At 35.9% G+C, this 25,627-nt stretch overlaps 1 protein-coding gene across 2 annotated transcripts; it reads left to right on the plus strand.

Annotated features, from left to right (window-relative positions):
* LOC103719147 (methionine aminopeptidase 1B, chloroplastic-like) lies at nucleotides 1–25,190 on the plus strand. Of its 2 annotated transcripts, XM_008808255.6 has the most exons (10): nucleotides 18–321; nucleotides 4,923–5,001; nucleotides 7,656–7,893; nucleotides 9,862–10,023; nucleotides 10,128–10,169; nucleotides 13,178–13,249; nucleotides 15,178–15,257; nucleotides 17,513–17,610; nucleotides 20,759–20,806; nucleotides 23,834–25,190. In XM_008808255.6, the coding sequence occupies exons 1-10, from the start codon at nucleotides 195–197 to the stop codon at nucleotides 23,977–23,979; spliced, it is 1,092 nt and encodes a 363-aa protein (XP_008806477.4). In that variant the 5' UTR covers nucleotides 18–194; the 3' UTR covers nucleotides 23,980–25,190. The 2 variants fall into 2 exon arrangements, with proteins under 2 accessions (XP_089781489.1, XP_008806477.4); XM_089925363.1 differs by lacking the exons at nucleotides 20,759–20,806; nucleotides 23,834–25,190 and adding an exon at nucleotides 18,130–20,752 and having other exon boundaries at nucleotides 1–321.
* The last annotated feature ends 437 nt before the right edge of the window (nucleotides 25,191–25,627 follow it).

Consider the following 25,627-nt stretch of genomic DNA (forward strand, 5'->3'; position numbering starts at 1 on the left):
GAAAGCGTAAAGCGAGACAACCGTATGTAATCCTTCTCTGCTGGATTTTTCACACCACCTTCTGGGACTTTTCCTCATCGACTCTTTGGAGTCCATTCTCATACTTCATCCGCTCCCCTCCTTCCCTTCCGCCGACGCCCCGCCCCCTTGCTCGCCCAATAAAGATCAGAGACGTTCGATTTCTTCGGCTTGGAATGGCGGCGAAGGGCGTTCTTAACAGCTTCATCATGGCAGCACCGCCGTCTTCTTTCATGGAAGCCCCTTCCGATCGGCTTTTCCTCATGGGCCAACCCCTCAGGCACTCGTCTCCTAATATCTCAGGTTTGAAATTTGTCTGAAGTATCGGTTCTTGTCTCGTTTATTCTTGCTTTATGATAACGGTTTTGAATTATTTTGTTAAAATGAAGATCGGGCCGTGTCTTAATGTTCTAAACTAGGGAAGCAACGTATGGTTTATAAGCGTAGCTGTGCCCATTACCGGCAAACTTAATCAACTATTATTAGGGTTTGGCCGTATGAATCTTAGTCATACCGTTGTAGTTGGCTGCAACTAGTTTATCCTCCTGCAACTCCTAGGACTCGTTTGGTTTGTGGGAAGAGGAGGGGAGGGGAAAAGTAAGGTCAACCGGAAAATGGAGAAATACCTCATGTTTGTTTGGAGTTTTCGAAGAATGAGAGATAGAAAAGTAGCTTTTCCATGAAATAAGCTTCCCATATTTCATGGCAAAGAAAAACTAATGTGGGTTATGGGAAAGTCCAATTCCCACCAGCTAGAAATTGAGTTAATTTTTTTTTCAAAAGTGCTCTTAAGCTTTTAGATAGAATGAGGTAAGATCTTTCTTTTTATTAAGGGCATGGAGATATTTTATACAACTTTTTCAAGAAAATAGATGCTCAACCAAATATAAGCCACTCAGAAATGTGCCACTTTCTAATGATCAATCAAACATGCAAAAATCTTTTTTTAGACATCATATACTGGGGCATTAGCTTTATGAAAAAATATTTCAGTTAGAAAAAATTCTTTCTGCAAACCAAATGAGTCCCTAGAGTACCTCTAGTTCACTCGTTTCTAGTCTTTCGTTACCTAATTTTGTTATCAATGTTGTCACGCCCTAGATTCGGAGTATGACATGGCTGTGCTACTGAGGGGTACAACCCACGATAACACGAAGCCAAACATTACATTTTAACTTTCAAATTCATCTTAAACAAAATATAATAAGTAAAAGTTCAATTTTATTATCCATTAAATGCAACCAATACTGGCCAAGTTTGCTGTGCGAACTACAAGCCTGAGCCATCCTTCGTTTCTATCAACCATATTCGTCTAGTGAGAGAAAAATAAAAATAGAGATATATGAGCGACACAACTCAGTCAGTAAAGCTTACATTATCTTATCGGATCAAGCATAAGTTTTTCCATGTCAATGCATCATTTCAGAAAAATAACAAATATTACAAAATAAAGTATTTCATAATATAATATATTAAAACAAGTCATAAAGCAAATCATGCATGAACAAATCATCCATCTTTCATAAACATAGTTCCAAGTTCGTTTTGTAAATAAATACATCAATTATTCTTTTGCCATTTAGTTATATTATAGTTCAAAATATTGCTCACAGATATTTGTGCTACAGTCACTTTATATCCGTGATAGGGCCCATATTCGTAATCGACATAGATTCATGTTTCGTATGCCAACTTTATATCCGCTGGCAGGGCCTGTGTTCATATGGATGCTGGCTCCGAGTGTTGATTTTTTTAATTTTAGGAATAATACACATCTATCTGAGAGCCTTTAAAAAATTTATATCTTTTTTTAAAAATATACATATAAATAGATGAAAAACACTAAATGGCATGATCAGATTCATATTTTATAACAAAACCATTTTCATCAAAACATTCATAAAACTATATTTATAATAAAGTATGATTTTTATAACACATATGCTAATCCATAATTTTAAGAAGAGCATGATATTTCTACAAGCAAATTTTATGCACGAAAAATATGATCATTTGAAGAATAATGAGGGTAAGATCTACTTACCTCTTTAGCCCCATATCATCAAACTTCAATTAACCCTATTTAAAAATATTAAAAGCAAAATTAATTTTCGTTTGATGATTTTAATCTAATTAAAATAATATAAAAAGGAGACGGTTGGTCGGATGATAGAGTATGGCGACACCAGACGGGTTAGGTTTAAGTAACTCGGTTAATGAATCATGGGGCACAGACTCGATTAGGGCCAAGCCTATTCAATAGGGTTCTTTAATAGTGGGTTTCATAAGCACTTAATAGGGCTGGAATGATTGGTCCAGTAGGCGTCCCGGGCACCAAGGTAGTTTAGGGCCTCTTTTTAGGAATCAACTCGGGTTCATAGATCAGATTGACACAATCCTGTATCGAGATCCATAGGACTCCTAGAGAGAGAAAATAAGAGAGAGAAAGAGAGGGATGGGCTGTCTCTCCTCTTCTTCTTTTCTTTGTTGGTGAACAGGGGAGAAAGAGAGTGGATTGGTGGCTACGGTCATGGTGGGGGTCAACGCCGGAGTGCCGGCAATGCAGTTGGATATTTGACTGCAGGTGGTGGCGACTAGAAAAGAGAGGATGATCAAAAATAGGGGTAGAATAAAGGTGGTCTTGGATCGGTGGATTTGTGTCTCTGTTTGCTTACCGGCGGCTGGGGCTCCGACATCGGTTAGAGGCCGACACAGGGGAGAGGTCGAGAGTTTCGGCGACGAGTGTTGACATCGGTGATGGTTGGAAAAGGGGAAAGAAGGACCGGTAAAAATAGGGTTCCCTTTTGTCGATCGATTTTTGGCCGATTTCTCGGCTGGCAGCTGGGATTCCGGATCGTGAGAAGAAGAAAGAGGGAAGGGGAGGAAGGACAGGGCGTTACCTCGGCTTCGGCGGCGTCCGACAGCCCCGATTTTCGGCAAGCATAATAACGGGCAGACGCGAACTCAACGGGAAAAAAGAGGAAGGAGGAGAGGGAAAGAGGAGGATTGCTCGGGATGGAGAACTTTGGAGGGAGAGAGCTCTCCCTTTATAGAGGAGTCCTAGGGTCCTGGCGACTCTAGGACTTTGACTCCTAGTTGTAGTCGCCGAAGGAGAAGAAGAGTCTTCTGCGCTTGGCCACTCTATGGGCTAGGGCTCAGGTCGGGCCGATAGAGTTGATCACGCCCAGATCGAGCCTTCACATTCTTTCTCCGTTAAAAGAGTTTCATCCTTGAAACTTAATCTACCTTCATTTTTTAACAAATAAGGATACTTAGTCCACTTCTACTCCACTGTACTTTCACTGTGCAACTCTTAACAAAACCAACTATTCTAAGGCTCAAAACTCTAGACCGATATGTATGAACCTTAACTTCCTCATCTAAGTGATAAAGTTCTTAAACAAAACATCTATTAGAATAACTTTCTTAAGAGATATGACAACACATAATGGCTGAATCAATTCTTCGGCTATGCATTTCAAAGAGATAGAAACTTAGAAGATGCAAAGAAATAGAAGAATCACAATCAAATAGTGCATGGACATTTATGGAGTTGTCTAGAATGATACCTGTTACTACTTGATCACTTGCACTAGCATTCTGTTGGGTCAAAGCGGACACTCGTACATTTTCTTTTTGTATTTGATCGGCTGGTTTGGTAGGTTTTAGATTATCCTTTTTCTTGATAGGCCAATCTCATGCCATATGTCCCACCTTGCTGCATGAAAAACATGCTCCCAGCTTCTTAAGACAAGGTCCATGATGATTCTTGCCACAGTACCTGCAAGTGTCCAATCCCTTCTCTTTGTTAGAGTTGTTTTCTAAGTTTTCGCGCTGGTCATTTTGAGTTCCTGCTGGTCTGGGCTTTTTCTTGTCACCCCTTTCCTTCTTTGATCTCTTCAAATCTAATTCGACCATTAGGGCTTTTTCAGCACATCTTTATAACTACTGAAGAGGTGAGATGAAAAACGAGACCGGATCGGATATCTCAGACCTTGTTCAAATCTGTTAGCCTTGCTTCTTTCGGACTCTATAAGTTGGGGGCAAAATCGGCCTAACTCGTTAAATTTGTTTGCATACTCCAATACTATCATGTCATCCTTTTGTCCCAAGGCCAAGAACTCATTCTCTTTTGCTGATTTTACTTCATCGGGAAAGTATTGATCATAAAATATTTTCTTAAACTCCTCCCACGTTCTCATTCCCATTAGCAGCTCTTATAGCAGTCCACCAAAACTCGGCATGTTCCCTCAGCATTGGTATGGCCACCCTAACCTTTACGTCCTCGGAATACTGTAGTGCATCGAACATCTTCTCCATCTCCCGAATCTAGGTCTCTGCGGTCAGAGGATTAGCTCCACCCTTGAACATCGGCGAGTTGAGCTTTCTGAATCTTTCGTAGAACCAAGAACCAGGGCACAATCTGTTCTTTAATTGCTACAGCTAGACTATTGATTTACCAAGAAAGTATGAATCCGATTTCAGGATGAAAGTAAAACCATTAGATGCTCTCTAAAGAAGATTATTGATGCACAAGATTTTATGCAAATTAGGTTCTAGACGAGATAATGATGACCTTTTCTTTCAAAAAGATGCTGCTGGTCATACGAACATTATTTTTCAGTGCTATTTAGGCTTGTGGCTGCTGGAATTTTGTCCCAGAATTGGTTTTGGGTTATTTTTTGGTAATTTTGGGTTAAAAAGTGCAATGCTAGAGATTGCTATTATGCATTTTCTGAAGGTTCTGTAGTCAATGATATGATGTGTATGAGGTCTATGTTTGGGTGTTGCTTGATGCATGGATTGTCTTATAAATTGTATACATAATTTTCTTCTTTCAAAACTATCTTGTTTTGCAAAACTATCCTCATTAATTATGTTATTTTTGATTTCTTTTGATCAAGGAAAAGAAGCTATACAAAAGCGTTGTGTTATTATATCAAGAAGGTTATCTGGGTTGGAGGAGGCCATGCGAATTCAGAGGTATCTAATTGTAGTTTGATGTTTGGAAGTACGTTTGCCATGGCAACTGGCAAGTCTGCATGAGATTATGTCCTTATTTTGCTGTCTTCCACTTGTATCTGTAGTTCTAAACTTCTAATGCAACTTTTTACTTTTAGAAAAACCCATTCTGATATTCTCTTTAGGGTTATTTCTGAAGCAATATCATTTTGTCCTTTTTATGAAAAATAATATGCATATACATGTTCTTGTATATCAGTATATGCATAAAACTATTATGTGGAAACATCTGATAGTTTAAAAAAAAAAGTAGTAGGACGAGAAGCAAGCCAATTGACAATCCATTCATTAAAATGTTGTACCTAGTTTTCAACTTGTTTTCTGAAGTGGCATGTGCCCGTGGAAACATTTAGGTGATGTAGTGTTAGAAAGGCTGCAACATGCTCTGACCTTCAAGAATGGTCGGTAATAATACCTTCAGAAGATCCATTGTGAACAGCAGCATGGCACTGAACGTTTTTCCTCTTGGTTTAGAAGGTATCATGGAAGTAAGGGTATTGTCCTTCCATTTCATCTTCTTCATCCTTTTTTGATATTAGCCTTTGGTTGGCAATTCTGGTGACAGTATTTGGGGCTCGTCTCACACTGCCAATTGTTTCAGATACAAAATTAACAGGAGCGTAAGGCTTCTGCTACTGAAAGGCTCGTATTTAAATGAGTTTCTTAGGTGAAGAACTGTGTTCAGTGAGTGGCTCAGGTTAATGAAGAAACATGGATGCTGTATGATTAGTCAATCAGAGGGTTATTGGAGGACTTCAATGTTGGAGCTAAACAATGTATAGGCTTCCTTTAAGAATGTGTAAAGGAGATTGAAGTTGTAAAAGTAGACAAAAAGTCCTTTGCTTGTGAGGGATAAGATAACTTTATGGAAGGGCTGTAATAGATTGATAGCTGATGGTATCAAAGTTTTTAAACTTTGACCATTATTTTGATCAATAGAGAACTTATTATTGATAGCATAGTGTCCGCAACTTACATTTAAGCCCTTGATCACCTTGGAACACCAATTTGAAGCACCATGATTTTGTCCAATTTTACAAACTTTTTGCTGGCCACCACTTTTGAATTATTAACAATTGCACAGCCCCAAAAAGGAACACTATTTTCAAATCCAAGCTGGAAATGTGCTATGGATGTTTAGAGCTCCTATAGTGCTGAGATCTTGCGAAGAATCATGCACTAAATAGGAGTATAGTCCAAAATAATTTCATGCTATGAAGCTTTGACACAGTCACAGAAAAGGGATGGTAGAAGTTTGAAAACCCATGATGAAGATTTGCTATGGGTGTTTTGAGCTTTAGTAGTCCAAGCTCTTGGAAAGAGTTTTGGAAGCATGTTACTTGATCCATAGGCAGGAGTGAAGAAAAGACACATCGTCCACTAAATGGTGTTGTAACCAAGTTTTGAAGTTCCATCCAAAACTGACCTGAAACTGATCAAAATTTTTGGTTTTGGTCAGTTTTGGCTTGTTTTGGCCAGTTTTGCTCAGTTTCAATCAGTTTTGGCCGCTTTCAGCATTTCGACCAGTTTCTGCAAACTGACTGATTTTTTTTTTCTATTTTCGAGTTTCCCAAGTAAATACATAATGCTTTTTATTGATTCATCAATATAATTTGATCACACATTTATTTAAAGCTCTAATGATCTAATCCATGTTATTTTTGTCTAAAATTTTTTATTGAAGTGGGTAGGTTGCAATCTTAAAGTGCATTTTTAAGTTACAAAAAATATTACAATATGTAGAAATATAGATGTTTGTGCATGTCTAGGAGCTTTGATGTTATTTTGGAGAGTGAGATATATACTTAATTTATGTTCTTGAATACTCATGTTTAGTTTGGATATGATTGAGTGATATTTGGTATTTTACTCTATATATTAGTACATTCATGCTATATGATTAATGCATTAAGCTTTAATGAAAATTTAATTTCAGCTCAAAACTATTCAAATAATATAAATTCTTTAGCCGACTTAAAATGAAATAAAATACTCTGAAATAACTTGTCTTGGTTTATTTTATTTTTCATATTTTTATTTATTTTTTTAAATTTTCCTTTTTTTGATCAAAACTATGAAACTCAGAGCGAAATTGCCAAAGTTGAAACCAAAACACGTTTTTAAAACCTTGCTTGTAACTTTGCTTGAAGTGAAGCTTGTATTCATCACCATAGTTTCAAGTATATGACAACCAAAATAATGCATAACAATGATGTATGCATGCTTAATGCATGACATTGCTTTGTTTGAGGATGGAGACTCGAGCGCATTTTTTAACATGAAACTGTAACTTAACTACTGCCTAGTTTAGTTTCCTTTTTCTCTTTTTTGCCGATCCATAGTTACAATATAACAACTAAAGTTATAAATAACAATGATGTATGCATGATTAATGCATCACAGAGTGCATTATTGAACTTGAAACTGTGACTCAATTCATGCATAGTTTGGTTTCCTTTTTCTGTTGTTTTCTGATCCATTATTCTAATACATTCTTTCACAACTAAGTCATGAAATCTGTGATCAGGCACAGCATTTTACCTTTCAAGGCCATATGGTCATATTATAGTGCTGCTTGGACAATATTGTTAACTAATTGTATCAATCACCTGAAGGTCACGGGAGCTTCAAAGCTCAGTAAAAATAAGAAAGAGACCACCATTAAGGCGTGGAAAGGTCTCTGCGCGGCTTCCCGTTCCAGAACATATAGCCAGACCTCCTTATGTGGGTTCAAACACGTTGCCAGAACTCTCTAATGAATGTCAAGTACATGATGATGATGGTATTGCTCGCATGAAAGCTGCCTGTGAGCTTGCTGCACGTGTTCTGGATTTTGCAGGAACACTGGTTAGGGTAAGGAATCGTCCTATTCTTTTAGGATTCAGTTTTCTCAAAGTCTATGGACATATAATAGTACTGGCTTTGACAGAAATGTTAGTAAAGAATCCGAGTATTTTTTTTTCATTTGAAATTTTTCTTTTTTTGTTATTTGTATAGGCCCATAGCTTTTCAGTTGAACTACCTTTTACATCATTGCCTTAGTGGTTGTATTTTGATAAATTAATCTGGTTGCAGTTTCACCATAGGTGCATCTTACGAACTAACAAATCGTGGAGGAAAATGCACTTTTTTATTGCTAATTGAAATGGTACCACATAAGCATGACTTGACTGCATACTGATTTCATGATAGGGAAGTTACATAAATTGGTAATAGTGCCTGCAGTGTCATATGCTTCTGTGAAAGAAAGCGGGCTCAAGAAAGGAAGATGAACATAGAAGATACAAGATTGTTGGGGTGATGGAAGGTAGGGGCATTCGCATTGGAAACTGGAGGAGGTTTTGGTAAACAAGATCCTAATTATGTATTGAAGGGCCTAAAAATATTAGGGGTAAGGCTTAAGCTGACATGGATGGAATTTTTATGATAAAGGATTTGGAAAAACCTTCAATGACATCAAAGGTAGCTCTTACAAAGATTAAGTATTTGGTAATTGAGGATCAATGAGCCCAAGCTTAAAAAGTTGATGCACATATTAATAGTATTGGTTCTAACCATGGTTACAAATCCTGCTATAAAAATGTGGTTGGAAGGTCATAACTGTCCATAAGTTGATCAGGGCTATCTGTCCACTTCACATAGAATTGTAAAATCCTTTTTGGGGTAGTAAATTTGCCAGTCTAATCCTACTAACTGCCATTCAGATCTATTAACTAAATTGCTCCCCAGTATTCTGTAGCTATTATAAGCAAACCATAGCTGTCTATGAAGTATTGCTGTTGAAGAATTGATCCAAACCAAATCAGAAAATGTGCCCTTTCTTTTCGATATACCTCATCCTGTAACCATGTTTTAGGGTCATTTTGTGGTGACAGGTGGTCTATGCTACAAGTGTGTCATGCGCAATAAATCAAGGATGCTGTTTTTTATGATGCATGGTGCTGACCAGAAAAGCCAAGCTATATATATATATATATATATATATATATATATATATATATATATATATAGCCACAAATGCAATCATTATGCACGAAAATTTTTGCCACATTTGAAAGGGGGGGGGATAAGAGTAGTTCCTCTATATCAGAAGGGAACCCAGGTCTGCAAAACTTCTTCAGGCGGCAGCATGTGCATCAATTTTAAAAATGCCAGTGGCTAGATATGTCTGATCAATACTCATTAACAGTAAAAATTCTTTGTACCCCTCTGATAAATAAGACTAAAACACAGTTTTACAAGACGCATGTTCATCGATCATCAATAATTCACATAGGGATCTAAATTGAACCTGAGCTTGACAGTAGCGCAATGCCACGTTGATGTACTGACACAAAAATGCAGTAAAAAGACTAACTTTTTCCGTTACAGTTACCATTTTAAATAGATTTTTGATGATGATTGGAGAAACTTCATCCTTTAAAAATTTGCTTGATTCTTTATAAGCATGTATAATGCAGTGAATCATGTCGCATGATTCACACATATATCTTAAATATGAAAATGCCAAAAAAATTAGAAAACATGTTTTGGTAGAGTAAGTATTCACTATTTTGACTTGCATTGTGCATAATGTTATGCTATGAGACAAAGGCTTGGACTCTACTGCTTAAGATTGGACCTTTAAGTGGGATATATTGACATTCTTCTCATGCATTCTTTGTTAGCAAAACTTTTTCTTGTATCAAATACCCAGAGAAATATTTTCAATAGGTACCTTTCATCAGTTTTTTGTTTACTTCTTTCTTACTTCCTTTATGTCATTATGTTATTTTCTTTGATGTAAATAATAACATTTGCAAAGATGCATATTTCTATCAGCCATCTGTAACAACAAATGAAATTGATAAAGCAGTGCACAAGATGATTATCGATGCAGGCGCTTATCCTTCCCCACTTGGTTATGGAGGATTTCCAAAAAGTGTCTGCACATCAGTCAATGAGTGCATGTGCCATGGAATACCTGATTCCCGCCAGCTACAGGTTTTTTGAGATGACATTTTCTTCACTGTTTGTATGAGTGTCTTTCTATAAGACCAGTGAGACTGAAAATGCCTTGCACTAACACTTGTTCCATCATTGTGCAGAATGGAGACATCATAAACATCGATGTGACTGTTTATTTGAATGTATGCTCTTTTTTTCTTCTATTATATTTTTAGTTTGTTTGTGTTCATAAAGAACAATTTGATTTTTCTGTTGTATTAAAAATTCAACCGTCCATCAAAATTTTGACTTTTCTGCTTATTGCTTTTACCATGTCAGGTTTTTCACTTATGATACATAATTTCTTTTGAAGATCACTTATATATCTTTTTAACTGATTGTAATCCGCAACTTAATTTCTCTTTGTTAGGCTCATGGAACTCTTGAGAGGTAAAACTTATTTTGGTTTCTATCACTGCATTATAGCTTTTAGATCACCTTGTGAAGCAGGGCAAGAATATGTTGTATTTCTTTGTTGTACTGGTGTCATACCGTATCGATCACGAACTGAAATGCTTCGTAGTCTCGACATGATGGTGAGCCTAAACTTGTGCAAACCGGTCTTTGTTAGGCTGAACTGCTTGAAACCGCTCAATTCCATCCAGTTTGGCCTGGTAAGTGGGTGGTACCCACTCAATGAGCTCCTCAATAATTGTATGAGAAAAGTCAGCACAGCCTTTCTCCCTCTATTTCACCTGCAAACAGTGTAAGAGAGGAGAAAGGGAGAGAGTGGAAGGGTGAGTGGGGAGGGTAGATCCAACATTCGGCATGGTAGTTTCCCACTCCCTACTTTTTGTTATATCCAAAAAGAATTAAGGGCAAATTATGCTAAAATTTTGTATTTTGGCATGATTTCGTGATATACTTTATATCTTAGTGAGATCTTCGCATTGGTATAAATTTTTGATTTTTTAATAAAATAGATATTTTTGGATAAAATTTAATAAAAGCTAAAGGAGATGTTAGATTCCAGAAATTAGTATCATGCTTGGGGTCTAGCATGCGGTCAGCTATATTTGTTGACAATAATTGATTATTTTTGGCATATTAACTTCTTATAAATAAAAGCCCAAATTAAAGTAATTTCTAGAATAGTTAGGCAATTGGTGTTTAATATGGGATGGAAAAATATATGTGCTGCCTCCTATCAGAGGCTACATAAGCCAAGAATAAATTTTAATTTATATTTTTTTGAATTAATTATTGTTTAATAAAAATTAAAAAAAATTGTTATTAATTAAAAATGTATGAAATATAATAAATTAAAGTATATTACATTCGAACATCAAAGACAAACTTACAAAACCCTAATTTTGACCCAAAACTAAATCCATGAATCTTAAAAACTAAAGAAAAAGCTTTGCTAGCGTATTGATAACCTTACCCATACGACAATTTTAAATGTTCAATCTGCTCTAGGAACCCTAGGTTTTGACTGCATCAACATAATTAGTCACGGAGGGAGGACACTGTTGCATCTAAGACATTCTTGCTCAATATTTATACAGCTTGTAAAATTTCATTTAGTTATTGTTACCATATAGTGACATAGAGGTGTAATTATTAGGTGAAGTGGAAGTAGGGCTGAAAATGGATCAATGCAGATCGGATATCAGTATATCCATATTTGTATATGCTTATACTTGGTGAATATAGATGTGGATACGGATTTTAGTCGGGTGCAAAAATACATATCCATATTTGTTACAAACGACTATGGACACATATTGAATACTGAAAGTATGTATGTAGATATTGATATAAATCAGATAGTTAAACTTTTTTGACCATAAAATCAAAGCTATCACTAAATAGAAGGTAACTTAAGTTAGTAACATGTTAATATGGTCATTTATTTTTTGTAAAACTTCATTAGTACTATTTAAGATCAAATAGGATTGCAAACAGAACTAGATACTGGTCAAATAGTCATCTACCCATATTTGTATCCTTTTTTCTTTGATGAATATGGATACGGATACGACTATTAGTTGGTGGCTCAAATTTTTATCTGTATCCGGAGAAATTTGGATAGGAAAATAGATTCAGATGGATATTATCTGGTCCACTTTCACCCCTAAGTAGATGTACTTTCTCGTTGAACATACAAATAATGATATATAGAAGATGTTTATCGCTGCTTTACATGCTGCTGCGTTCAAGTTTTGCATAATTCTGTAGAAATGAACAAAACTGATGATTAAATATGTGTATGTTATTGTAATCATCAAATTCACCAATTACTAATCTTTATACTCATTCTATTCTTTTACATTGCACTAAACATGCTTGTCTTTGTGATATTTTTTTCCTTCTAGAGTTCTTCATAAAATGAAGGCCAGAGAAGCCCATATATGAATAAATTATATGTAGCAAGGGGACTGAAATTAAATCATAAAACCTGAATAGTGTTGAAGTTTATTGTTGTGGTAGTGAAGAGGAGAATGAGGCGTCCTTTAGAGATAAACATGCAAGATTGTTAGAGATAGACTCTGATAATTTATTATTGTGTTTTAAAAAGGATTGCGAGTTCAAAGGCATTTCCAACTATAAGGTTGTTAAAGTGGATATCTGCCTCAAAAGTCGTGTCATGTTGTGCCTTATGAGAGTTCAAATAAAGATTTTATGACACAATAGTAATCCCATCTTTCTTTTTATTAGTTAGAATATTGTTCTATATGAAGGGAAATAGAAAAGTTGAATTTCTTAAGTGGGCAATCGACAAAACCATGTGGCAACTATTAAATTTAAGTTATATAGGATTTTGACTACTACATATGGAGGACAATGTGTGTTAATGTGCAAAGGAAATTGGTAGAGGCATAAACAAGAAGTGAATACCCAAGCAACTTGTGAAAGATAAAAGAGGACTATTGAAAAAGGTTGATTTCAATTATGGATTCAGCCCTTGACAGGAGATTGATAATGGAATTTGTTGGTTATGCTTCTCATGCATTAATATAGGCATTAAATTTAAGTCGAATTCTCAGGAAAATTATCTCCTGTAGTTCTTCTATTATAACCTATTAATTATTGAAAGAAGTCTTTTTTTTTAAAAAAATACATGCAAAGTTATAGTTATCTGGCATAAAAATTTTCCTGACTTATGTCTACTTGGTATGAAGTAAACAGCTTATGATTTGTGTTCTAGGGCTACCATGGGGACACTTCCAAAACATTTCTATGCGGAAATGTTAATGAACCTACAAAACGCCTTGTAAAGGTATTGTATTACTGTCTTCTTATAGGAGCATTATCTATATTATTCTTGTTGCAATCCTGCTCGTTCATATCTTTGTGTTTCAAGTTATTGGTAGTATTGTATGCCAATAAAAGGTAATTTATTTGAAGTTGTAAAATATACATACTTTGATCACTGGATTCCTAGCAAATTACTTCCTCCTCTTAATGAGTTAGAAATACTAACATAGAACCAAAGGACCTCCAAAAACGAGTTACCTAGAGGAGTAGTAACAGCTATTGTCCATAAAAAGATCTTATAGCCTATGAAGCATGGACATGGATATGGGATATGGATACAACACGACACGATAGATCTTGAAAATTAGGATATGTAGGGATAGGATATGTTGATGAATTTATGTATTTGTACATTCATATATGCATACATATTATCTACAAGTATATTCACATGTTTATGTGTGTAAAAAAACATCCATAAAGCACAGTAGCCTATCAAAATAATGCAATCTGTATTTTACAAGATAGCATCAACTTTTGCTAGTTCATCATTTAGACATAATTTAAATCCTAGCCCCAATCTACATTTATTTAAATATTGACATCATAGACTACAAAATTGATCACTCATCATTAAAAGTTTAACATAAAAAAAAGAAAGAAAGTGCCCTTCCCATCATTTTATGAGGTATCGGGAAGTATCTCGAGTTTATCCGAGAAATTAGTGTGTTCTTTTTAATTTTGAAAAATAGGATACTTTACAAAGCATCGGACATGTATCGGGGAAGTATCTGATGAGTATCATTATCTAATACATTTCCAATGCAAACACAGCATGTGATTTCAAGTATACATGCTTCCTAGCTTATAGCTGGCTACTTACTTAATACTGATTAGGCTGGTGTTTAACTAATGAAAATTATGCTAAAGGATGTTTCACATATTAGAGATAATCTTGTTTCTTTGAGAAATAAAAAAAGACAATGTACTTTGTAGATCAAGAAATACAAAATTAAGCCATGCTTAATTTAAATGTGAATTGTAAACAAGTGCTAAGTTTTATTGCAAGTAAGCCTATTGAAATGTTCCATGATAACCGAGATGCAAGTTTTGTCATCATTGACCTAACGACCCAGTTAGAAAACTTGTAGGAGTTATATGTAACTTCATTTCATGATATTTTGGGTAAGAAAGATTTGGCACCATCAAAAGTCAAAGCAATTGGGTAACATTTCTATGAAGGCTCTTGAATAGCTTTTGCCTTGTGCTCTAAGCTAGGCATGAGAAATTTGCATGAAAAGTTTTAGGATTAGCTCTGACAGGGTGTGTAAAAATTATTCATTTTATAGTGCATACATGGATCCATTTGATTTTGTATTTGGCTTATAAATCGTGTTAAATCTTGATTTGGATCCATAACTGGTATTGAAGAAAACATTTTGTGGTTGGCTAAAATAGAGGTTGCATCTTTATGGACACATCTAGCTTAATAATATGAGAGTAAGGGTGTTCAGTTAAATATGTTGAGCAACCACCTGTCCACATTCCTGCCACTTTCACCTCTCTATTTCCCCTTATTTCATTTTCCTTCTCCATCTTGGCCTACTATCTCTTGTTCAATCTTGCATCCTCTTTTTTTCTCTTCTTTACGAGTCTCCTTGTCAGGTTTGAAACTAAAGGAATTTATCCTTTACCGGTTTCTTTTCAAGTCGATTATCAAGAAGTTTATAGTTAGTGGCTAGATCTCAATATTGACAATTTGAATTTTGAAGTAGTCGATGATGGAACATTTAAAATACTTGGTAAATACATAATTGCATCAACTTCTTCACACCTTGTCAAATTGTTCCGATTAGCTTAACTTTGCATTGTGGACTGAAAAGGCATACCTCAAATATAAAGCAAAGAGAAAATATGTTATTTCTTATATGACTATTTATTCCTTATCAGGTAACTGAAGAATGCTTAGAAAGGGGCATATCTGCCTGCAAAGATGGTGCTAGCTTTAAGAAGATTGGCAAGAAAATAAGGTATGTTGATGCTATCACAATGTAAAATCCAGTGCGAAGAATGCAGGAGTTCTTGCTACAATTTATGAGGTTTTGAAGAAATTTAAACATTTCATGCCACTTCTGGAGTTTATGTCTGATTTATTCTCTAATTGTCTTAATTAATGATGACAAATGCTGTAATTATGCTAAACCTGTCATTTACTATTAGAAGCATCTGTTTATGCATATGAAGACTCCAGGTTTGGAGTATGCATTTCAAAAAAATGCTGGAAGGACAAGCAACCCTCTAATGCTGGGCAAATAATCCATGCTATATTGTATACTATGAAACTAATGCAGTTAGGGAATTATTGTACACTATTTAGCAAGTTCCGCAAAATCAGTACCAAAAACTGTACCGGTATGTTATTGATTCGGTATAGTATAGTACACTTCCCGTATTAAGACAGGGTCTTAATATATTTTCTCACCCCCAATCATAGTATTGCCCCAAACTGGGTAGTACAGGTTGGTACCGGGTGGTACTGATTGCTTCTGCTTAGTTGGGATTGGTATGAACTAGTTTGGCTCATATACCGAACTGAACCTTGGTACTGTACCGGTATATTATCCGTACTTTATGGTATGATTGGTATGGGCTGGATAGGTTGGTAAGATTGATCTTGCTCTTTAGTTTTTATAGCTATATGCATATAGACTTTCCATTTTTTTTTTCTAATTCCATGGGTGGTAGATTTAATCAGTTTCAGATATGGACCACATGGTTTAAGCCATTAAATATACTTGCTCCTTTCTTTTTTCCTTTTTTTTGTGGGATTGTGGTGGTTGTTAAGCAAGTTATAGAAGCCAATAGTGGTAAATTATTGGTTAATAGTGACATGAAGTTAATTGGGTTAATGAAGGAATGTTTTGGAGGAAACAATATGGAGTAACTATGGGTGAGATATTGGGCTGTGATGGTAATGAAGAAAGCATGGATGATTGACTGGTGAATGTAGGGAGTTCTGAGAAAACCAGTGCACTATTCAAACATGCACAGTGCTGGGATGGGAGAGTGAATAGACCATTGTGCCCACTAACTAACATTGTTCCGTAAGATCTTTAGTGGCTTACATCAGACATGATGGATATTCAGTGGAATTCCATTGGCAAATTAATATTTTGAGACATATCTGAGAGACACAAAAAAAACATAGGTGTAGTTTTGCTGCAAAAACATGGACATTCTGCATGAGAGAGAGACCTTGTAAATCACAAAGGGTCACAAGAGCATCTTATAATGGAAATTAGGGTTAAAAAACACATACAGAAAGGGGTTTTGGGTGGAGGAGACCATACGTTACTGAACTCTCGCTCTAAGAATGCAGTATACTGAGAGATGCATTGGTATCAACTGAAGCAAAAAGCACTTATGAGAAGAAGTCGAGTACTTGATGTATATGGCATGATGTAGCAGAAAAAGCAGTTACAGCTTAAAATATGAAGATGCACATGATAGGAGGAGATAAACAGAGTCACTTCAAGGGCAAGCACCCCGGAAAGAACAGAGTGGTTGTTGTTTCATGAAGATGGTTTTAGGATAAAACTGTTAAAGCATGGAAGATGAGATTAAAGCACACTAGTATTTTAGAAAATATAATGTTGTTTTGGTGCTTAGTTCTGCTGGCACCTGTGAGGGCATTGACCTTTTGAGGAAGGTGCCTTGAGAGAAAATATAAATCTTAAAAGAAAATCGTGCAAGTATCCAGCAATGGATTTATCTATGGGTTTCCCAAACTGTTTGGGAACTGTGGCATTGAAGTCATGGAGGATTTGATAGATGATCTGATCACTGACATATAAGATAGAAGCTGTAATAAATTGAACACATCTACAGAGAAAAAGGGTTACGTCTTCTAATATCAGAATGGATTTATTTAAACTAAGCAAGAGTGCAAGAATTGTCTTACCAATCAGAAAAAAGAGGAGGTTCAATTGCCTCTTCAATATACATCTTTTCTCCTTGACAGCCAAAAATATCCATCATCCAAAACTCAGAAATATGGTTTTGCAGTTCTACTTAATATTGTAGATTCACATTACACTCTAGGTTGCTCTATGCCCATTTATGATATGCAGAATTATATGTGAAATGACTCAGTTTCTGTTTAGGTTTCTTCTGTTTACAATAATATACAACTTACTGTTAAAAATATTATTACTTTTCTTTCTGTGTAGTTGTAGTTAGTTCTATTAATCATTTATTTTCTAAAAATCGCTTTAAATTGTTCTAGTGAGTTTGCTGAAAGATATGGTTATGGCGTGGTGGAACGTTTTGTTGGGCATGGTATTGGCACTGTATTTCATGCTGAGCCACTTATCTTGCATCATCGTGAGTCATCTCTCAAATCATCTTTCTGATTCACTCTGGTAAATTTTATAACAAATATATATGAAAATTTGTAGTATGCAAAGGATGCCTAAAAATACGTTTAGTTGGAGACTGCTGGAAGATGCATTCTTGTATTCAGAAAGAATCCATATTTTATTAAGAGAAGATGATTCCAGATTTTTGAACCATTTAGATGATTTCTTTTCCGGTGAATATTTATAAAGCTACAGCTGATTTATGCACAATTTTCTTGATAATGATATATTAAACTTTTTATCTCTTGGCTTTGCAATTTATCGTGAACATGATCTTACAGATTGTTGCTTTCAATTGCTAAGTTTATTTAATTGTTGACTGTTGTACCTGATATATGGCTTTTGACACATCACCAAATGCTAACAAATCTCGTCTTGCTCATACATATGTTGTACAGAATATGGAATCACCATTACCTTGATTGACCTGCATGAAATTTTCTGACTTTCATAATTTATTGATTGTAACTCATATTGTTGCCAGGAAAAATGAATTCAACGGCAAATGATGTTATAATGAAAGGTATTTCATATTGAAGACTTGATGAAACATGGTTTTGAATAGGGCTGCAAATGGGTTGGGTCGGACTGGGACCCAACCTAGGTTTATATTTTTGTTATGATTTTGGACCCGGACCAAACCTAAAATGTTCAAGTTCGTGTTGAGATTGGGTCAGCTCGGGTTTGTAGTTTGAGTCAAACTTCTAGTTATTCTGTTATAGCTAAAATCTAATAATTGATAATTAAATATAAAATCACTAAAAAAATTATATAAAATGAAAAAGAGCTACCTTAAACTTGAAATTTCATTCAAAAATTTATATAAAATGAAAAAGAGCTAACTTAAAATCACTAATTATCATTCTTAAGTTTACAGACTACAATTTTTTAAAATATATATCAATATTCTTGGGGGCATTATAAATAAGACTCTATAACAAATAATGAATCATGAATGTTTAAATATAATTAAGTCGAAATAGATGAGAGGAGATGTTACTATTGAGATGAAAAGGAGGAATTAGATTAAATGAGAGTTCATTTAATTAATTGGGAAAGATATTTAGAGTGAAGGAGAAGAAGGTTTATATGATTCGAATTTTTGAGTCGGGTTGGATTGAGTTTAGATCAGATTGAGGCCATCTTTTGGTGACTCAAATTAGATTCGGATGATTTACAGGCTAGATCGGTTGGGTTGAAAAATACAGGACCCAGACTCGACCTGGAATTTAGATTCGGTCCAATTTTTGAATCCGACCCCAACCCACGGGTCTTCAAATATGGATCAGGTTAGGTCTAATCGAGTTGGGTGACGGGTTGACCCAACTCATTTGCATCCCTTGGGGCGATGAGGAAGGAAGAAGACCTATGCTTTGTCGAATCTTGGGATGATCAAAATAGTAAGATATTTTTTTGTATCTAACATAAAGATAGGCATCAAATTTGAATATGCCATGCCTTGGTAGCTTGTGCAAACCCATATGTGGCTTTTGTGGAATTTACACATAAATGAAAAAACACATTCTTAGCAAAGCCAATTGGCTATTCCATGTATGCTCTATGGGGTTAACCATTAATAAAGTCATTACACATATCAATTTGAAATAAATTACTGGTTAAGCTTAGTTGCAAGATAAAAATGAGTTATATAGATAACACTTGATCATTAAAATGAATATGGCTTTGTATGCGAAGTAGACTTATTGGCCTCTTATAAGGTGCTATATATTTAGAAAAGCAAAATGAAGAATAAATTATTCTCTCTCTCTCTCTCTCTCTCTCTCTCTCTGTGTGTGTTTGTCTCTCTCTCGCTCGCTCGCTATGGTGGAGACAACACTGTGAGCGTTTGAACTCTGGATGTGATATTTTTCAGTAAAACACTCATTTTGTCAATTATGGCACTCACTCATCTTGAGTCTTGTTTTAGGATTCTTAACTGACTTGTTCGCCATATTTGTAGATCATCCCATAAGAGTAATGGCAAGTACAAGACACCATATAGTGTGGATCTGCACTCTTCTACCAAGATTTATTGGTAGTGGTTAGTTGTTATTAATGAGTACTATCTTGAGGAGTTTGAATGGCAAGTACATGCTTAGGGACAAAATTACATGATTGGCTTAAGGTTAAAAATGACTGGGAATGATTTTAGCTTCAGTTAATTTGGTCTTATTTATGGAAGAATTACTATTTTTATTTATAGCACTACAACCTATATATATTAAGGTTTCACGTCTTTGCTAGCATGATACTTGCTATTATATATGGTATATCAAAAATTGATGCTTTAAATTAGAGGGAGACCGAGAGTGGCAAGATAAAGAATATTATATAGATTAAACAATAGTGAAAAAGAACTGCCAAACTCATAGAGTCTCCTCTTCCTCCTCTTGGTTTGTTTTACCTTCTTTGGATTTAGTATTTAAACCCCTTCATTTCAACTTCTCTTCTTCCTCATCCACATTGTTCATTTCCTTTTCTTTTTTTTTAATATCTATTCCCCATTTTCTTCATCTCTCTTTTCATTCTACAAAGTGGAGCTATAATCTTACCAAGGGAAATCAAGCTCGAATTCTATATGCAAAATGCATGATAGTTATCCATCAAAATTGACAATTCACATTATTAATAATGATCTGATTTTTAACTTGCCCAAAAATACAAAATGAGTTAAGTTGTTCTGGCTGTTTCTTTCCTATGCATCACAGTGGAAAAAAATGTATATATTATAATATCTATGTTTTTCAACATGCATGGTAGGTCATACAAATGAAAAACATAGACCATTAACTATGAACCACACATCTCAGGACACATGGACCGAAATTGCTCAGACATCATGTTAAGGCTATATTCTGCTTTCTCATCTTATCATAAACTATAAAATGGGTTGTCTTCTATCAGGTTTTTCAACTATACTTTCTATAAGAAATTTTGTTTGCAGAATGGTAATGGTGTCAAAAATTGACCTGACTTCATAGAGCTACACTGCAACTTTCTAGCTTCTGGATTGTGTCTATACACCAAAAATGGATAGCTTGTGCTTCTAATGTTTTTTTTCTATATAACCTTGATTTATTTTCTCATCTTGATGACAAGTATTTATTTTGTAGGTAATGATAAATCTGGGTGTATGGTTGAAGGTCAAACTTTTACCATTGGTATGTATTCGATATTTTATATTTCTCATCTGTGGTTGGTATCATTAAATATTATCCTGAAATATTATATTCTCTATATTATTATAGAATCTTTTTCTCAAATAAATATTATTGTATAGTTAGATTAAAAGGATGTGAATACAACTTGACTTAAGTTTTATGATTTGAGCTTGATTCTAGGATAACTTTGTTGAGTCATGAGGCAGTTTTGTTCTCTAGGACATAACATATGCATGTTTGTCTATACAAAAGATATCAGAGATTTCTCCAAATTCTTTAGTTGTTCATTTTTGAATTCTTTCTTGTATGATCTAGTAAGCATAGCATGATATTTGAAATGTATTCAAACAAGCTCTTAAATTGTTGGAAAGTTGTTCGGAAGGGGTGTCTTTTGTTTCTCTGAAATGGTTTGATATATGTAGTGTGGTCAAATAATGACCAAATAAAGCAAATGTAGTGGCTCAGTGCATAATATGCAATTGAAAATAGTGGCTTAAAGTTGATACCAAAAAGAATAACATAAAGGAAGAAGTTCCTAAATTAGGAAACAAGGACAAAAAAGAGCAAAAAGAAGAAGTGAAATAAGTGATGGAAGAGAGTAACAAAATGTAGATAGGGGAATGAGGAGGGATGCAAGACTGAAATTTTGCTCTATGTCCACTTTGTAATATTTTCCTAGGTCTACTTCTTTGATGTTAAAAGAACAAAATATCCCCAAGTGGGGTTATTATGTAAATTTTGTCATTATAATCAGGCCCAAATACATGTAAGTGATGACCAAAACATGGAATTATTAGCAATAGCTCCGTACATCGAAAGAATTCCCGATTATGGCTTTTGTGTAAAATTTGGCGAAACAATCTAGCCCAAAGACATTATAATTGAAGGCCAAAACATGAAAAAAAAACACCTGGCCTCATTTAAATCCATAGATTTCTTATCAACACTCCTCTTCATGCTAGGACATATGCGTGTCTCACTCCTAGTTTGTAATCAAAAGAATGGTATTGAGAGCATCCTGGAGATTTCATCAGGATACCATTAGCTAATTCCTATCTACTAGTTTTCCTTCTATGTCCTTTTTTTGGTCGATTTACAAGATATAGAATTAGTTGCTAAGTGGATTGCTTCTGTACATTAACCATATCTACTATTTGTACTCTTATTTCCTCCTCATTTCTCAACCTATAAAAATGTCTTTTGGGAGAAAGAAACATGTTAAAGAAGATAAGGAGCTAGAACAGCGACCTCTTGTGCACATTGTCATTGACCTGTTTTGAGTATACTTTGCACTTCACCTTGCCTTTCAAAGGCTAAGCAATGTCATACCCAAGGTACGCCGTCTCGGTATTGGGCTCCATATCGGTGCCACACTATCATTATGTCAGTATAGCATGGTATGAGGCCGGTTTGGTGTACTAAGTATTGGTATGCCTCCTGTACCGTGTACCGTTATCGTCCATACTGGTGCTACACTATCACTATGTCAGTACAGTACAGTATGGGGCTGGTTTGGTGTACTGAGTATCGATATATCCTCCATACCGTGTACCACTACCGAACTGGTACGGCATCTCCATACTATCCTGTTCAGCCCGTACTGTCTGGTTCGGTATGGTATAGCAAACCGTGGTCATATTTTTCATCACAATTCCACTCCTATCGGTTGTTAGAGAGAATTAGAAGTATCATGAGCTACAGGCAGGGGCGGCTCAATACATTCTGGGGCTTAAGGCGAATCCAATGAACGGAGCCTCTTTTTTTTAATAATAATTTTTTTAATAAATATAAAATACTTAAAAAAATATATAAAAATAGATAGCTATCAAGTACATTATTTCAACAAAGATACATGAATCTAACAAAGATAGACAAGAAGCTTTTTCAATTTAATATAATTCTTGAATGGAACCACATAAAAGTAATTACTCTAAATGAAGGGCCATGAAACTGATTAAATAACTGAGATAATGCTTGGCAATACTGTTTACCGTGAAAAGGTCATCCCATGGCACTTCATGGTCAAGGTAGAGAAAAGAATTTGTCCATAAAGGAACCTCTCTATAAGAGAAAGTAGGGTCATTATGGGAAATTCACCCCATCCCATCATCTCCCCTTCAAGTAAGTACCCAAGCGGCAACTGCAACATCACAGCACAGCAGCCATTCAACCCCCTCCCTCCTTTTCTCTCTCTACCACCCAAGAAGGGAGAAGAAACCGAGAGGAGAAAACTAAAAAAATCTCCACCCTCCAAGAAGTCCATCTCCAATCCCCCTATCTTTCTTCCGGATGGCCCAGCTGGATCAGGAGTAATGTGAGGGAAGGAAAACCAAGACCAAAACCAAAAAAGAGAAGGGATGAAAGATAAAGAGTGGCTTCAGGCGTCTATCAAGCCAACCAAATCCCTCCTCTCTCTCTCCCTCTCCCCACCCAAAACAAAACTACTGTCCCCAACTTCCCAAATTACCCCTCTGCAGGCCAGGAAACTCTCCACCTCCCTTCCATCAAGGGGGAAGACTCGTAGCCAGCTCCAGATCCCGTTTTATATGGGGCCTTTGCTTCCATTTGGTCAGCCTCCCGGGGGCCTTCCATTGGCCCGAGGCCCTAGGCGACCGAGGCGGTCGCCTAGGGCTCGGGCCGGCCTTGGCTACAGGATCAGGGTTTTACATTATTTTCCTTTGAAAACAATAGCAAAGCTGCAAACTTTTCCAAAACATGTTTATGGGGGATGAGATAAATGGCAGTTCACACAAGGAGAAACAATGTTCATACATTACAGGGTCCCTTGCTCAGCTTTCCAACTGAGATCTGGTACCCTCCTTTGGTGGGAAGCAGGCCAACTCTGCACTGATAACCCCACGCTCTTATATACATATGCATATACTGTTCTTTTTGAAACCTCATCTATCATGTTCTCTTATATCTGACATGGTGTAGAATGGACTGTTGAGAACTTATATTCATTATGAGCCCGCTTTTTTTTTTTGTTGTTTCCCTTTAATTGTTATTAATTGAGTTGCTTTGCAGAGCCCATTCTCACAATGGGAAGCATTGAGTGTGTTACGTGGGATGATGGCTGGACAACAGTTACGGCTGATGGCGGCCGGGCTGCACAGTTTGAGCATACAATATTGATTACAAGGACTGGTGCAGAGGTTTTGACGAAGTACTGAGGTCCGTGGATATTCCTCACTGGTTTCCTGCGTCTAGCAATCTAAAATTTTGCAAATCTAATTTCATTCTTAGAAAGCTAATGTGAGCAAACCCACTTAGAAGTTCAATGTAAAATTTTGTAGAGGTATTTTTTTTGTAGTCTCTGATCTTATATGATTTTATGTAGTAATAACTATATTCGTTTCTGGAAATCTGAACCTCCGAATGGATGTTTTTATTGGACTGATTGTTGAAGCCATTTCATAAATTTTGAGCGCATTCAGCAAGCAGGTTATGAGCTTTTTGCAAACATGGCAGTACACGCATGAATGATCAAGCAGATGGATGTTTGTGACCCAGGCAGCAGATTCAACAAATACCTCGGTTCCAACCGAATTTGAAGTGGAAAGATGGATGTGATATTGGTTCTTTTCCTCTTAGCCGTATTTTGAGTGTCTCATTTGATATGCAGGACATGTATTTGGCGCAAATCATATCTAAATATGAAACCGGATGGGTCTTCAGGGTGCAGCAGTTGCCTATTTGCCAGTGCCTGCCTCGCCTGCACTTCGCATTAATGTATCTCCATGGGGCAGCTATCCTGGGTGTGAATATTATCACATACCGAACCATGGCAGATGGTGATCTATGCCACAGAAAGAACTAAATTTTGGTGCCATGGAGACTTATTATATTTACTATAAGCTTGGGTCCGGCGGATTCACAATCATATGGATATCCAAAAAGCTTGCAGGGAAATGTCTCTTCTCATGCTTACATCTAGGAGGAAGTAATGCATATAAATTTCCTAAGCAGAACGTTGGGGAAAACGAAGAAGGATCTTTATTTCAGGAATCAGCTACTGTTCAAGATGTGTCATTGATGTTATAGCTTGAAAGGGATAGGTTAACAAGCACTGAATGACACAAGTGGTGATGATTCAAAGCATTAATTCATCAAAGTGGGAAAAGCAGCGTTCCGAGCTGATGCTCGTGAAAATGAAAGTTTAATATATATTATCGGAAGAACATCTGATTTGATCAAGATAAATGATTGGTGCTATGGCTGGACAAAGTTTGTGGTTAGGCGCCGAAAAATTTAAATACATTGTGAGCTGCTTTTGATGCTTAGTTTATTGCAAATTGTCTCTACTGTTTCCAAAATTGTCTCTACTTTAAACCCGATGCAGAGTGAAACCTCCTTTTAATAAACATACTTCATGTTTTAAAAATTTCTCTAAACTATGTTCTGCTGGTAGAGAGTGGAGACTAAGATGGTAATGGACAGACATGTTTGCCCATCGAGATTTCTTGTACAAGTCAAAGAGTTTTTTTTTCCCTTGAACTGGTAACTTTACACAGCCCTACAATAAGGATAGCCACTCGTAACAGTCATTAACACATCTCGAAAATAACTGGATAATGTTAATGAGGATTCCGAAAGATCGGATTCACTATAATTGGTAACAAAAGAATGCCACCTAGTTAGCTATTTTATTAGCCCCGCATATTTAGAGGATATTTCTAAAGGGGAACTCCGTCATGGTAGTTGATTGGATACGGAGATGGGATTCAGATGGAGACGAGCATCCACTGCTTTGCAAGATCTGCGGTCTGGTCAGAAAGACAGATTTCTTCCAGATAGCACATGTTTATTGGAACTCGGGAG

Source organism: Phoenix dactylifera, chromosome 9, assembly GCF_051530095.1.
Source record: "Phoenix dactylifera cultivar Ajwa chromosome 9, Ajwa_hap1_PhDact_Kaust_v1.1, whole genome shotgun sequence".
In the NCBI taxonomy this organism is placed as follows: Eukaryota; Viridiplantae; Streptophyta; class Magnoliopsida; order Arecales; family Arecaceae; genus Phoenix; species Phoenix dactylifera.

Excerpts from the sequence above, each read along its gene's own strand:
- LOC103719147 (XM_008808255.6), top strand. The coding sequence starts at position 195 with ATGGCGGCGAAGGGCGTTCTTAACAGCTTCATCATGGCAGCACCGCCG. Across the intron at positions 10,170-13,177 it reads ATGTGACTGTTTATTTGAAT|GGCTACCATGGGGACACTTC; the intron begins GTATGCTCTTTT and ends TTTGTGTTCTAG. Across the intron at positions 15,258-17,512 it reads AAGATTGGCAAGAAAATAAG|TGAGTTTGCTGAAAGATATG; the intron begins GTATGTTGATGC and ends AAATTGTTCTAG.